This window comes from Phyllobates terribilis, unplaced genomic scaffold (genome assembly GCF_046119375.1).
Source record: "Phyllobates terribilis strain yellow unplaced genomic scaffold, ASM4611937v1 Scaffold_1__5_contigs__length_1240528914, whole genome shotgun sequence".
Classification (NCBI taxonomy): Eukaryota; Metazoa; Chordata; class Amphibia; order Anura; family Dendrobatidae; genus Phyllobates; species Phyllobates terribilis.
Window position 1 is genome coordinate 251,100,023 of NW_027362761.1, and position 13,924 is coordinate 251,113,946.

Genomic DNA, 13,924 nt, shown 5'->3' on the forward strand with positions numbered 1-13,924 from the left:
GTGCAATAAATTTGTATGGTCTTTGTCCATTCTGAAGTTATGTTGATTTATTTTGCATATTAGGGGTCTGCAGTGGGGAAAGGCTTCACAGACGGATCATTTCGCGGTCAGAGATTCTTTCATTGTGATGAGAATTGCGGGGTCTTTGTGTCAGGAAGCAGGTTGGAGAAGGATTGGACTGAACACGCTGTAAGGCAATCAGGAAAAATAGATGAGAAGACTCCTGGAGGACAAGAAGAGTCCGTTTTAAGAACCAAAACCAGAAACTATCAAGAGCCACGCACTAAACCATTAATATTTATGTCACGTGGAGTGAGGCAGGAAAGTCCACAGAGAAATGGCGAGAAACATCAAGAAAATGGTAACCAGTTACTATATTTACAATAAGATATTTTTACACTATTTTAGTGTTTTACCTTCAAGGAGTGCTTCCATCTCCATCATTAAAGGGGTTATCCAGTCTTTTGCTAAGTCTGCAGTCACTATATGTCACACCGCACACTATCAGGATTCTCCGGTGTTGGCAGTGAGGGAGGTCACGTGCCCGAATGTAAGCGATTTGCAGACTAGACGTTCGCAGTGAATACAAGTGAATTGAGCATGTCTAGTTGACTTGTGATCACATGTAATCAAGCCACATACTTGCGGTCACGTGACCGCCCACTCTCGCCGCCTGTACAGAGAAGTGATATAGCTTTGACGGCCATCTTTCTTTTTGTGTTCCCCCTATCAGTAGCGGCCTTGGCTTGCAGAATGAGAGGTCAGAAATGCCCACCTAGTAGACATTTAGGGTATATTCTGTAGCCTCCAGTGAGCTCTTATTAACAGCAGAGTCTGTCCCTTAGTTCTATTCTGGTGTAATCTTCTAAGCTGATTTATTGGTTATAAATCCGTTTTGAAGATTGTTCAGAACAGGAGAGACAAGTGCTGCAGACCAGACCTGTTATAGACCAGCTCATTGATGGATTTCACATTTAATTCATTCTGGAGGTGATACATAGAAGCTGTAGAAGACAGATGGACCACTATAAAAAGAAGCCCTACTGCAAGAAAATACCTTCCAGCCAAAATTACCCGAATTTAAGTAAAATTGCCCAAAGTTGTCCTCATCCTTTAAAGCAGGACTGATTAGGTAAAAAGAATTGAGTGGCTAGAAAGCTAAGCTAACACTTTATGTAGTCTGATTCTGTGATCTTGTATTATTTCTCAATGTCTGCCCTTTCTTGCCAACTTACAAATTGCCAGAGGCAGAAGGAAGGGAGGAACGTATGACTGCAGGAAGACTACATTTTACAAACAAAAAGAAAACTGGAGCCCAACATCCCACGATGTAAAGAAACATTGTCAAAATTGTTTGATTAAAAAATATATATGTTTTTATTGATACATAAACATTAAAAATCTTCAAGTTCAGAAAATAGTACATACTATAAATTGTACGATAATGACACAAGAAAAAGTGTATGACAATCACAGGCGAAGTATATGTATCTTTCCAAGTGGAAAAATTGGGTAGCATGTAAATGGATATGGTGATCACTTATTGTAAGTATCTCTCCCCAAATGGACTACATAAGACCGTGTCCTGTGGCCACCATAAACCCAGTTTCATGGTATGGGATGTGGACTGGAGTGAAAATGTTGTTTCCTCCAATATTAACAATAGCAGATGCTTGTATATGTGTGTATCGATCCACTAATAATAATGGGCCATCAAGGTCCCTTGAGGAAGCAAGGAATCCGAAATGCGCATCGGGGCAGTCTGACACGCAGGAGGAATTTACCATTATAGGTAAGCATGTCTGGATCTCATGGTACGTTTGGCCTTTAGTTTCATTGATGGCCCATTATTATTAGTGGATCGATACACACATATACAGGCATCTGCTATTGTTAATATTGGAGGTAACAACATTTTCACTCCAGTCCACATCCCATACCATGAAACTGGGTTTATGGCGGCCATAGGACATGGTCTTATATAGTCCATTTGGGGAGAGATACTTACAATAAGTGATCACCATATCCATTTACATGCTACCCAATTTTTCCACTTGGAAAGATACATATGCTTAGCCTGTGATTGTCATACACTTTTTCTTGTGTCATTATCGTACAATTTATAGTATGTAGTATTTTCTGAACTTTGAAGATTTTTAATGTTTATGTATCAATAAAAACATATATATTTTTTTAATCGAACAATTTTGACAATGTTTCTTTACATCGTGGGATGTTTGGCTCCAGTTTTCTTTTTGTTTGTAAGGTGTATTATCTATAGGAGTTTTCCCTAACTAATCCTTACTCTTATGGCGCCAGTAAAATTATTAATAGGAAGACTACATTGTCTGACCCAGCTTTGGAAGATGAAGAAACAATGTTGTCTAATGTCCAAAACAGTAGTCCATTGCTATTACGCACTTTCTGATGCTGCCAAAATTTGTCTATTTTGCTGTATGCAATTAACGCTGTTGAATATTGCACATTTACCCTACACTGATCAGCCATAACATTAAAGCCAATAATAAGAAAGATGACTAAATATGGGGCTTGCCTAGATGGCAATCACGCAGTGCCCATGCTCACCCCTGTCCACAGCTGAAAATGACTACAATGGTCATGTGAGTATCACAACTGGACCATGAGACGATGGAATTAGTTAGTCTTGTCTTTATAAATACCTTTTCTTCTCCATCATGTATATGACTTGGTGCACTGTGCGTAGCTTACCTGGGGAAGAGATGACTATGTGGAGTCGGAATAAAATGGACCGACTCCAACTCCTGAACTATATAATAAATTGTAAAGTAATTCAATGCAGTTTGTGGGGAATATTTTTTCATAAGAATTTGGGAAAGTTGTGAAATGTCCTATAAATGTCTGCCCTATTCCTGATCTAAGGGTCTAGACTTTTAGCTGAGATGAATCTGTGCTACAGTAAATTTATCACTTAAACATGAGCCATGTATGAGGGAGTCGGTGTCATGGAAATTGAGGTGTCTGAGGTCTGGCTTACCAACTCCACAGCCCTGCTTGGGAAGAAGGAAAGCTGGTGCAGTGATACTCTAGGCTATGCTCTTTTGGGAACGCTTGGCTCCCGGCATTTACGTGGATATATTTTAGACCGCTAGTCTAAAATATAAATGCATTTTTTTTAAAACGACAGGACCCTTTTCTAGGTTGTTGTATACGAAGGCAGTTTAAAATAGAAATCCGTTCCTGAAGACTAGGCTTCTAGGCAATGTTCTCTTTGTATTTCTAATGAAAATGTTCCTGCACCACCAAGATTACATTTCATCCGGTTATTGCTTATCTAATTGGTAATCAGTGATTTATTCACATGCTATGAATTATGCGATGATTAGAGTCTACAGCTCCGTGTCTAGATTGGCATTTGAATTGTAAAATACCCTCATTATGCACCTTTTGTGTTTTCATTATTTGGAAGAGCAGATAAATGACACTACAAAAATAGGAAAATCAATGCAAACACAGCACGATAGAAATAGTCTGCGTCATCCAAGGTGTGCACAGTCCACAGAGAAGAGTGCCATTCCATGTGTCTCTCTATGTAGATATGTGAATATATGTGCCAGCCATAATATCATGGTATTTTTGGAGATCATACCAAATGATTAATTAGCTGATACAGTATATGCAGCCAGTAATACACTAGTGGTGCTATACATGGGTGATGTTTGGCCTTATTTCAGCAGATGTGCTGCCATCAGGAGAAGAAAGGAATGTGAAGCGTAGTGCTCCAGAAGAACACTTGCAAGGTATGTATTAACCTGAGAAGGGATATACGGTTGTGCGCCTAACTTTTCATTCCCCATGGCCAATTTTGTAAGATGTGTACTTGTTCATAAAAGAAAAACATGAGTGATGACAGAAAACGCGTGTCTATTATTTCTAATGTTTTTTAAATGGAACTACTTTGCATTTGTGAATCATTAAAGGGGTTATCATTCTCCCAAGAGCACACCACCCCCTGCCACCCGGCTTCCTGCTTGCCAGTGGGGCAATGTGCTCCTAAGGATTCACAGTTAGGGCTACCGGCACAGTTGTGCTGCTGTCCCAGACTCTGAGCTCTCCAATGCCGCAGTTAAAGGCTTTACTGTGCAGCATCAAGAGGAGTGCAGGAACAATGAAGCCTGTGATCCAGGTCGTTTCAGAGCAATGCTTGCAGGCTTTAAAGCTCACATATCAATGTGTGGATGGCGATACAGTTAAAAGCAATAATGAAAGAGGGAGCACCAGCTGATTCTACGTCCACCATCATTCTCCCTCTGCGTGTGACGTCTCAGCGCAGCAGGGGCGATGACATCGTTAAAACATGCCCGCTGTGCCGAGCAGTGCTGAAGTTACCATGACCGGAGAGAGGTAAGTATCTTTTTTTTTTTTTTTTTTTTTTATGCGAGGCCCATGATACTGTATGGAGGAGTATGTGGGACTATTTTACTGCATGGAGGTCTATGTGGGACCTATTATACTGTATGGAAGTCAATGCAGGGCCCATTATACTGTATGGAGGACTATGTGGGATCCCTTTTATACAGTTTGGAGTGCTGTGTGGGGATCACGGTTGGGGAATCACACTGTGATGGGGTCACCATACTATGCTGGGGGGGATTTGTTGGAGGGGGTAAACCATAATGTGCATGTGGAGGGTACTGTGGAGGAATTCAGTGTGGGTGTATCTTAGTGTTTGGCGGCCAATTTTGTTGGCATCATACTTTATCTGTATCAAGGTTTTTTTTTTTTTTTATTCTTTATTACATATTTAAATTAGGCCATTGGGTTATATGCTTTTTACTGCTCTTACATAACATTGTTATTCCAGTATGCCCCATTTGTGATTGTGTTTATTTTGTTCTAAGATCTATTAATTAAAATGTACTTTGTTCGTGGGACAACACCTTTTTAAGTTTGTTTCTATATGAAAAGATTCATCGTTCTATTTGATAAGGAAAATCTTCCTCAATTGCCATTGTAAGGAGGCTTATTCGCCGTGCAATGCTCCTCTGGGAAATTTAATATTCAAATTGCCTCTTCAGAGAGGAAGAGGACTTGAACCCTATAGCGCCACATGTTGAAAGCAGCAATCTTATAAGTCACTATCAACACTTTAACGAACCTTGTAATATGATTTAAGATAAAAGCCAAATCAGAACCTCAATTTGCAGACACGGTGTTTCAGGGTATTGCCCCTCATCAGGGAAAAGTATGAGAACTGATTTGGTCAGGTGAGAAGCTCTCATACTTTGCACTGACAAGGGGCAATACCCCAAAACACCAAACTGAGATTGATTTTGCTTTTACCCCAAGTCCTATTACAAGGCTCGTTAAAGTGTTGATAGTGACTTGTAGGATTGCTGTATCCAACAGGTGGCTCTATAGAGTTCAAGTCCTCTTCCTCTCTGAAGAGGCAATTTGCATATGAAGTGTAGCTTAAATGATACATGTTTGCAAGCCCTGAAATCTAACCGAAAGCCAGTACACAGAAAAACTTACAACAGAAATGTTTATTCAGCTACGATCCACATATATGTGACCAAGTAGACCGTGAACTAAATATTTATTTTCAGCTCAGGATGACCCACAACCTTTGACTGACCCTCCTGAAGAAGAGGAGGCACAAAACCTGAATCGGCTTGGAGAAGATCATCCACCATCTAGTCTCTACTGTCCTCCCAGGAGTTGTAGCCCCTCTAGTCCATCTGTTGAAGATGAGACACTAAGTAAAGGGCTTGAGCTCAATTCCATGGTTGAAGTAAATGATCCTCCAATATATGGCGTTATCCGGTGGATCGGACGTATACCAGACTGTCCAGAACTTATTGCAGGACTTGAAATGGTAAAATAATTAATGTAACTTCTTAATTGTGTGGTTGTAAAAAGAGATTAGATCTTTCATATAGATCATCAAGATGTTGCCTCAAAGTGAAAATAAGACTGTTGTCATTATGTCCAGTGAACTTGTAATGCATGTGAGATGTTCTTAGATAAAATAAAATACCTACTGGAATATTACGGTTTGTGGAACATAGGAGAAAATCTGTACAAGCACAATGAGAATGTGTAAACTTCATGTGGACTTTGCACTGATCACATTCAATTTTGATACTGGGCCAAGGGTGTATGGTCGGCTTAAAACTGCCTTACACATGAGATGGATGTTGGCAAAGGAAGCTTATCCAGGGCCCCTATAGACATTAGATTATTGTCTGAACCCGTTGGGTTCGGCTGACATAGGTCTAATGTGTATGGGAGCTGTTACCTACCAATTTAAGGCATCACTTATCTGCTGGAGTGTGGATAAGGTTCATAAACTTCACACAAGAAAGGGGGAATTTAGGCCCCTATACACATTAGACTGACCGTGATCAAACCCGCATGGCCGATCGTCTCATTTGTATGGGACTCTTCCGACAGATGATGAAGCTGGCAGCGACTATGTAATTGAGAACATAGGAGCAGGGCAGAACCAAATGCTCCTGTATATGGAGGAGTCAGGAGAGCTACAGTAGCTGCTAGCCAAATGATCACCCAAACCATTGTTCGGCTGACAGCTATCTAGTGTGTATTGAGGGTGATATTTGGCTGAGGTGATGTTCAACCTAATTATTTCTCTTGTTTCTATATCAACTTATCTAAAAAAAAACATGGGTGGCTACTATTTATGGAAAACCATAATAATCAAATGTTCTAGATCTGTGTTCCTCAACTCCAGTAATTTAAGGCCCGCCAACAGATTATGTCTTAAGGATTTCCTTAATATTGCAGAGGTGACCTGGGAAATACTATGGAAATTCTGAAAACCTGATCAGTTGGTGGGCCTTGAGGACTGGAGTTGAGGAACGCTGTTCTAGGTGAGGCATATCTAAAGCCCAGACTATTGACATATTAGCAGCATTCACTGTGAACTGTCCAGTGCTGATCACAATAAGACATAAACTCCTCTAGCTTCATTAAAATCACAACACAAGAAAACAGTCCCCTAATTTTACAGACTGTCCAGGGATGTTAGAAACTTCCTACATACCTTGACTGGTGGCGGTCGCAGTGATGGGGCGCCGAGAGATCACTTGTCTCCTTTCCTATGATAAATGTTATTCATGGGCCAACCCATATAAGTGCTGACATTTACAGCTGGTCACAAAGGTAATATATTTTTATTTCGGTAGATCCAGTCTATTATGATGAGGTCTGACCATAAACTAAGGCTCTTTTCATACTTTGAGCCTTCTTTCAAAGGTACAATGATCAAGGCCAAAGGCGCACTTTTGATCCTTCCAATGCATATGTTCTCAGACTGAAGCCCGGTGATATTCTGTGCAGACATGCCATACAAAATATCCAAAACTTGGAACTTATAAACATTTTAATGCTTCATTAACTTTTTACATAACTGACTGAATGTATAGGCATCAATGCTTCTTGGAATATCAAAAACATTACTTGCAATGTAAATTCCCATAATTTTCCCATCAGGATGAGGAACGTCCTTCTGCGTACACAGATGGGACATTCCGAGGGAGCCGCTATTTTCAGTGTGGACCCAATAAGGCTTTGTTTGTGAAATTACGTAACTGCCGCCCAGATTCCCGCTTCTACTCCTTGAATGGACCAACCAATCGTATCCAAAAGTGTAACTCTATTGGTAAGCATTGTGCTGGGCTGCCAAAGAAAGGGGGTGGGAGTTTTGGCAGGTAGTTTCATTTCATTTATTCGTCTTAGCATTTCGTGACTACAGCAGTAAATGTGTCGAAGAAAACACTCCACCGGTCATGGACAGGGAAGCAGTAGAACGTCTGACAGGTTGGAAAAAAGGAATACAAGGACACTGCAATTCCTGCTATTTAGACGCAACACTTTTCTGGTAAGGAATGACGCTCCCATACATCTTGATCTTGTATTCATTACAGACCTTATTTCTTTATATCGTGCATAAGATTCAGTCGCTGACTGTAATTGACGTACATTATAATATCCACGATCATTGTTGGATGTTTGATATATGAGCATTGTGTCCTGCCCACAACATTTCTCTTCTAGTGCGCCCCAGATCAGAATCCATGCTCCACAGCTCATCAGTGTGCAGAATGACTGTTCAAACCAAGCACAGGCACTCGGTGTACCTTTGCCATAGTCAAACAGTTCAGCGCACCTTCCCACCTACTTGTTGTCCGTTTATCTCTGGCTCCTGGAAAGTCACAGCTGTCCATCAAGCCAAAGGGGTTTAAGATAGATGGAAAACAAAGGTGGGAAGGTGCACGCCAAGGGTGCACAGAACGACTATGCTTACAACAAATAATGGATTTTAGATCATTGCTAAGGCCTTTATCAATAATTCAGGTTTAGACAAACTATGAATTGCTTTTACATTATGCGGTGACTTTGCTTTTAACAGTATTACATTTTTATACACTGCTGCTATATTTTCCTAAATGGACTGTCTAGAGTTCTTTATCCTAATGTAATGGATGTGCTATTCCAGTAGAAATGAATTTATTGGTTTATAGAAATGTTCACGCACAGTTGCTAAAAGAACATAACCCGGGAAATCAAAAATTCCAAAAATTATTCTTATGATGTAGGCTGGGACTACATGTTGTGTCACGCGACAGCAATTTCCACAACCAAAAATGACTATTTTTAAGCTTTTATTTTTTTTCTTTTAAAAAATTGCCAATTTGCATTTGACTTGCATTGAAGCCTATGGCAAATGAGTGGCATGCAACTCTCGACCAGTGGCATAAAATCCAAAACATTTGGAAACATGCGACTGTCGCAGGAAGTCACAATGCGACACCAGAAGAGATCATGAGATTTGATGTTGGAATGTGACAGATTTCCTCGTCATCTGACAAATGTCACCATGTAGCCCTAGCCTTATACTTCTATACTTGTTATTAGGACCCATTCACCCGTTAGTTTTGTGGTGTGTTTTTTTTTCTCCCCGCAATTAAATAAAATCTCTTCTGTAGTTGTGCATAACCTAATAGTTTTTGATGCAGTTTTGTATGTAGAATTTTGAGCTAATGCATTTAAGCACCCTTTACAGTACTGAATAGCTAGTAATGTTGTATTGTGTCCCAGCATGTTTGCTTGTTGTTCTTCTCTGGACACCATACTACTTCGTCCCCCAGACAAGAATGACAGCGATGCCTACACCGAAACACGAGATTTGCTGCGCACTCAAATTGTCAACCCTTTACGCAAGTGAGTACACATCATACGCACCTTTTTTTTTCAGAGTTCTTAAATGCTTATACCAAAATTGAAAATGTTACGAATTTCAAGCATTTTTAGTGGTGTGTTTTTTTTTTTTTTTCGACTTTCGAATAAATGATTTTTCAAGAGTTTTGTTAACCAAAAAAAGTTTGTTTTTTAAATGTTAGTATTTCTATTTGGATTTTTGTGTTAAGTCATTCAGAAAAGGCTGTAAGAGATTAAAACAGAAAACGCATCATACCCAGAGCATGGTGTGTTTTGTAAATGGCACAAACAAAAATTCTGTTTGTATACTTGGATATTAAAGTGAAACCTGGCTGTTGAAAATGCCAGGAAAAAATGAAGAGGCAGGGAGACTGCTTGCTTGCAAAATGCTATGTGTGAATCCAGCTTGAAGGGAATCTGTCAACATGTTTTTGCTTTTCCATCTGAGAGCAGTATTATGTAGGGGCAAAGACTCTGATTCTAGCGATGCATCACTTACTAAGCTCTTCTGCAGATCTACCAGTTCTCTGAATGCTGAGCTCTGTGTAACCTGCCCACACCACTGATTGTCAGCTTTCTGTATACACTGTGCATCAGTGGTGGGGGTGGGGTTATTCAGAGCTCATGAACATGGAGGACTACATAACAAGAGGTGTTCTTGTGATAATCTCCTGCTGATAACACAATGATTATATCAAAACTGCAGCAAGCTGCCCATTGACGCATCGCTGGAATCAGGGTCTCTATCTCTACATGATGCTGCTCTCAGATTAGGTAGTACAAACCTGGTGACAGATTCTTTATTCATACACTGTTTTTAAAATGGTATGTTAGGCTGTGTGCCCACTATGCGTTTTTTAAGCGGTTTCGCAGCGGAAATTCCGCCGCAGAAACGCTTAAACACTTGGTAGAAGGTCTGCAATGTTCCCCAATGATAATCCGTATGTGCTGTGCACATGCTGCGGAAATTTCTGCTGCGGATTATCACTGCGGAAAAATCCGCAGCACTACCAATTATTCTGTGTAAGCGCGGCGTTTTTGCCGCAATTGAATCGCTTAATATCCGCATGACTACATGCGGATATTAAGCGATTCAATGTGCGGATGGTACCCGTGTTTGGAGAAGAGGAGACTCTCCTCCAGACCCTGATACCATAGTACCTGTAAAAAAAAAAAACAACAAAACATTATACTCACCTTCTGATGGCCCGCGGTCTTCTATCCGGTACGTCTTGGCTCCCTGGTGGCTTGCAATGGTGTAAAAGGACCTTCCATGACGTCATTCAGTCATGTGACAGGTCACGCGACCGCTGACGTCGGCGGTCGCGTGACCTGTCACATGACTGAATGATGTCATGGAAGGTCCTTTTACACCACCGGGGAGACCGGGGGCCATCGGAAGGCGAGTATAATGTGTGTTTGTTTTTTTTGTTTTTTTTTTAAACTAACTTGGTCAGACTATATAAAATCCATGTCAGTTGCATGGATTTATATAGTGTGACCAAGTTGTCAAGCACTTCTCCAAGTGATGCTAAAATCGCGTGGAAAGCGCTTGTCAACCCGCATGCGAAATCGCATGTGCAAAACGCGTGACAAACGCTTGTCCCTGGCTGAAAAAACGCATGTAAAATCCGCATGCATTTTTTCTGCCAGGGAGATGCAGAAACGCTCAGGAAAAATCCGGAGCAGTTCTGCATCGCCTTAGTGTTGTCTCTCAAAAAAAAAAAAAAACCCACAGCATTGTTCTGTCACTGCAGAGTGAAAGCATATGAAATGTAATAATATACAGTACAGACCAAAAGTTTGGACACACCTTCTCATTTAAAGATTTTTCTGTATTTTCAGGACTATGAAAATTGTACATTCACACTGAAGGCATCAAAACTATGAATTAACACATGTGGAATTATATACTTAACAAAAAAGTGTGAAACAACTGAAAATATGTCTTATATTCTAGGTTCTTCAAAGTAGCCACCTTTTGCTTTGATGACTGCTTTGCACACTCTTGGCATTCTCTTGATGAGCTTCAAGAGGTAGTCACCGGAAATGGTCTTCCAACAATCTTGAAGGAGTTCCCAGAGATGCTTGGCTCTTGTTGGCCCTTTTGCCTTCACTCTGCAGTCCAGCTCACCCCAAACCATCTCGATTAGGTTCAGGTCTGGTGACTGTGGAGGCCAGGTCATCTGGCGTAGCACCCCATCACTCTCCTTCTTGGTCAGATAGCCCTTACACAGCCTGGAGGTGTGTTTGGGGTCATTGTCCTGTTGAAAAATAAATGATGGTCCAACTAAACGCAAACCGGATGGAATAGCATGCCGCTGCAAGATGCTGTGGTAGCCATGCTGGTTAAGTATGCCTTCAATTTTGAATAAATCCCCAACCAGCAAAGCACCCCCACACCATCACACCTCCTCCTCCATGCTTCACGGTGGGAACCAGGCATGTAGAGTCCATCCGTTCACCTTTTCTGCGTCGCACAAAGACACGGTGGTTGGAACCAAAGATCTCAAATTTGGACTCATCAGACCAAAGCACAGATTTCCACTGGTCTAATGTCCATTCCTTGTGTTCTTTAGCCCAAATAAGTCTCTTCTGCTTGTTGCCTGTCCTTAGCAGTGGTTTCCTAGCAGCTATTTTACCATGAAGGCCTGCTGCACAAAGTCTCCTCTTAACAGTTGTTGTAGAGATGTGTCTGCTGCTAGAACTCAGTGTGGCATTGACCTGGTCTCTAATCTGAGCTGCTGTTTGCGATTTCTGAGGCTGGTGACTCGGATAAACTTATCCTCAGAAGCAGAGGTGACTCTTGGTCTTCCTTTCCTGGGGCGGTCCTCATGTGAGCCAGTTTCTTTGTAGCGCTTGATGGTTTTTGCAACTGCACTTGGGGACACTTTCAAAGTTTTCCCAATTTTTCAGACTGACTGACCTTCATTTCTTAAAGTAATGATGGCCACTCGTTTTCCTTTACTTAGCTGCTTTTTTCTTTCCATAATACAAATTCTAACAGTCTATTCAGTAGGACTATCAGCTGTGTATCCACCAGACTTCTGCACAACACAACTGATGGTCCCAACCCCATTTATAAGGCAAGAAATCCCACTTATTAAATCTGACAGAGGACACTTGTGAAGTGAAAACCATTTCCGGTGACTACCTCTTGAAGCTCATCAAGAGAATGCCAAGAGTGTGCAAATCAGTCATCAAAGCAAAAGGTGGCTACTTTGAAGAACCTAGAATATAAGACATATTTTCAGTTGTTTCACACTTTTTTGTTAAGTATATAATTCCACATGTGTTAATTCATAGTTTTGATGCCTTCAGTGTGAATGTACAATTTTCAAAGTCCTGAAAATACAGAAAAATCTTTAAATGAGAAGGTGTGTCCAAACTTTTGGTCTGTACTGTACTTTACTACTTGTAGAGATCTGTAGCTGTTAGTAATGTCATATTCACACATCCGTCATGTTCCAAGCATGAAATGGCCGTAGGTCTCCTGACCTTAACCTGACAGCTCTCACCAGACTGATATCAAGCTATCAAGTTCTGGAATGTGGAAGGAAAAAATGAATGTTTTTTTACTTTTTTTTTTTCTCAAAAATTTTACTTTAGCCCCAAAATTTTATTTCCACAAGGGTAACAGGAGAAAATGGACCCCAAAATTTGTTGTGCAATTGCTCCTGAGTACACCGATACCCCATATGTGGCGAAAAACTACTGTTTGGGCGCATGGTAGAGCTCAGAAAGAAAAGCGTGACGTTTTGGAACACAGACTTTGATGGAATGGTCTGCGGGCATCATGTCGCGTTTGGAGAGCCCCTGATGTGCCTAAACCATGGAAACCCTCCACAAGTTACCCCATTTTGGAGACTGTGCCCCTCAAGGATTTTATCCAGGGGTATAGTGAGCATTTTGAACCTACAGAGATTTCATAGAATTTGATAACATTAGGTCGTCATGTTGAAAATTTTAATTTGTTTCACGAAAATGTTTTTAGCCCCAAATTTGTAATTTTCACTATGGATAAGAGGAGAAAACGCACCCCATAATTCGTTATGCAATTTCTCCCGAACGTGATGATGCCCCATAAGTGGTCGAAAACTTCTGTTTGGGCACACGGCAGGGCTAGGAAAGAAAAGGCACTATTTGTCAGTAATAGATAGTGAATGCCATGTCGCATTTGGAGAGCCCCAGTCATGCGAAAACATCAGAAACCCCCCACAATTGACCACATTTTGGAAACTAGACCCTTCAAGGAAATAGTCTAGGGGTGTACTGAACACTTTTAACCTACAGGTGATTCACAAAACTTTATAACTTCTAGTTAGTTGTGCATAAAAAAAAAATTCTACTAAAATACTGTTTTGGCACCAAGTGTATAATTTGCACGAGGGGTAATAGGAGAAATTGAACCCCACAATTCTTTATGCAATTTCTCCAGAATGCGACAGTACCCCATATTTGCTGCAAATTTGTCAGGTACACAAGGGTTAATAGGTGAAACTGGACCCCACAGGTTTTGTTAGAGTAGTTTGCTGGTGACATTTGCTTAGCCCAGAAGGTGCCAGAACAGCAGAAAACCCCAAAAGTGACCCCATTGTAGAAATTGCACCTCTCTTGCGGTGACTATTTTGTAACTTTCACGCCAGGCTTTTTCTGGAGAATTGCAAATGTGCCAGTTTAGTGCCTATACATTCTGCCCCCA

General features: G+C 40.8%; 1 protein-coding gene across 2 annotated transcripts in view; it reads left to right on the forward strand.

Moving 5' to 3' along the window:
• The window catches only part of LOC141256236 (ubiquitin carboxyl-terminal hydrolase CYLD-like), a 48,355-nt gene that overhangs the window by 5,288 nt on the left and 29,143 nt on the right, over positions 1-13,924 (forward strand). The window contains exons 3-8 of one of the 2 annotated variants that reach the window (XM_073671155.1): positions 64-361; positions 3,714-3,779; positions 5,589-5,857; positions 7,495-7,663; positions 7,741-7,882; positions 9,103-9,225. In XM_073671155.1, the coding sequence (XP_073527256.1) occupies positions 64-361; positions 3,714-3,779; positions 5,589-5,857; positions 7,495-7,663; positions 7,741-7,882; positions 9,103-9,225 (1,067 nt within the window). The remainder of the gene's footprint in view (positions 1-63; positions 362-3,713; positions 3,780-5,588; positions 5,858-7,494; positions 7,664-7,740; positions 7,883-9,102; positions 9,226-13,924) is intronic. The other variant, XM_073671156.1, reaches the window with a different exon arrangement.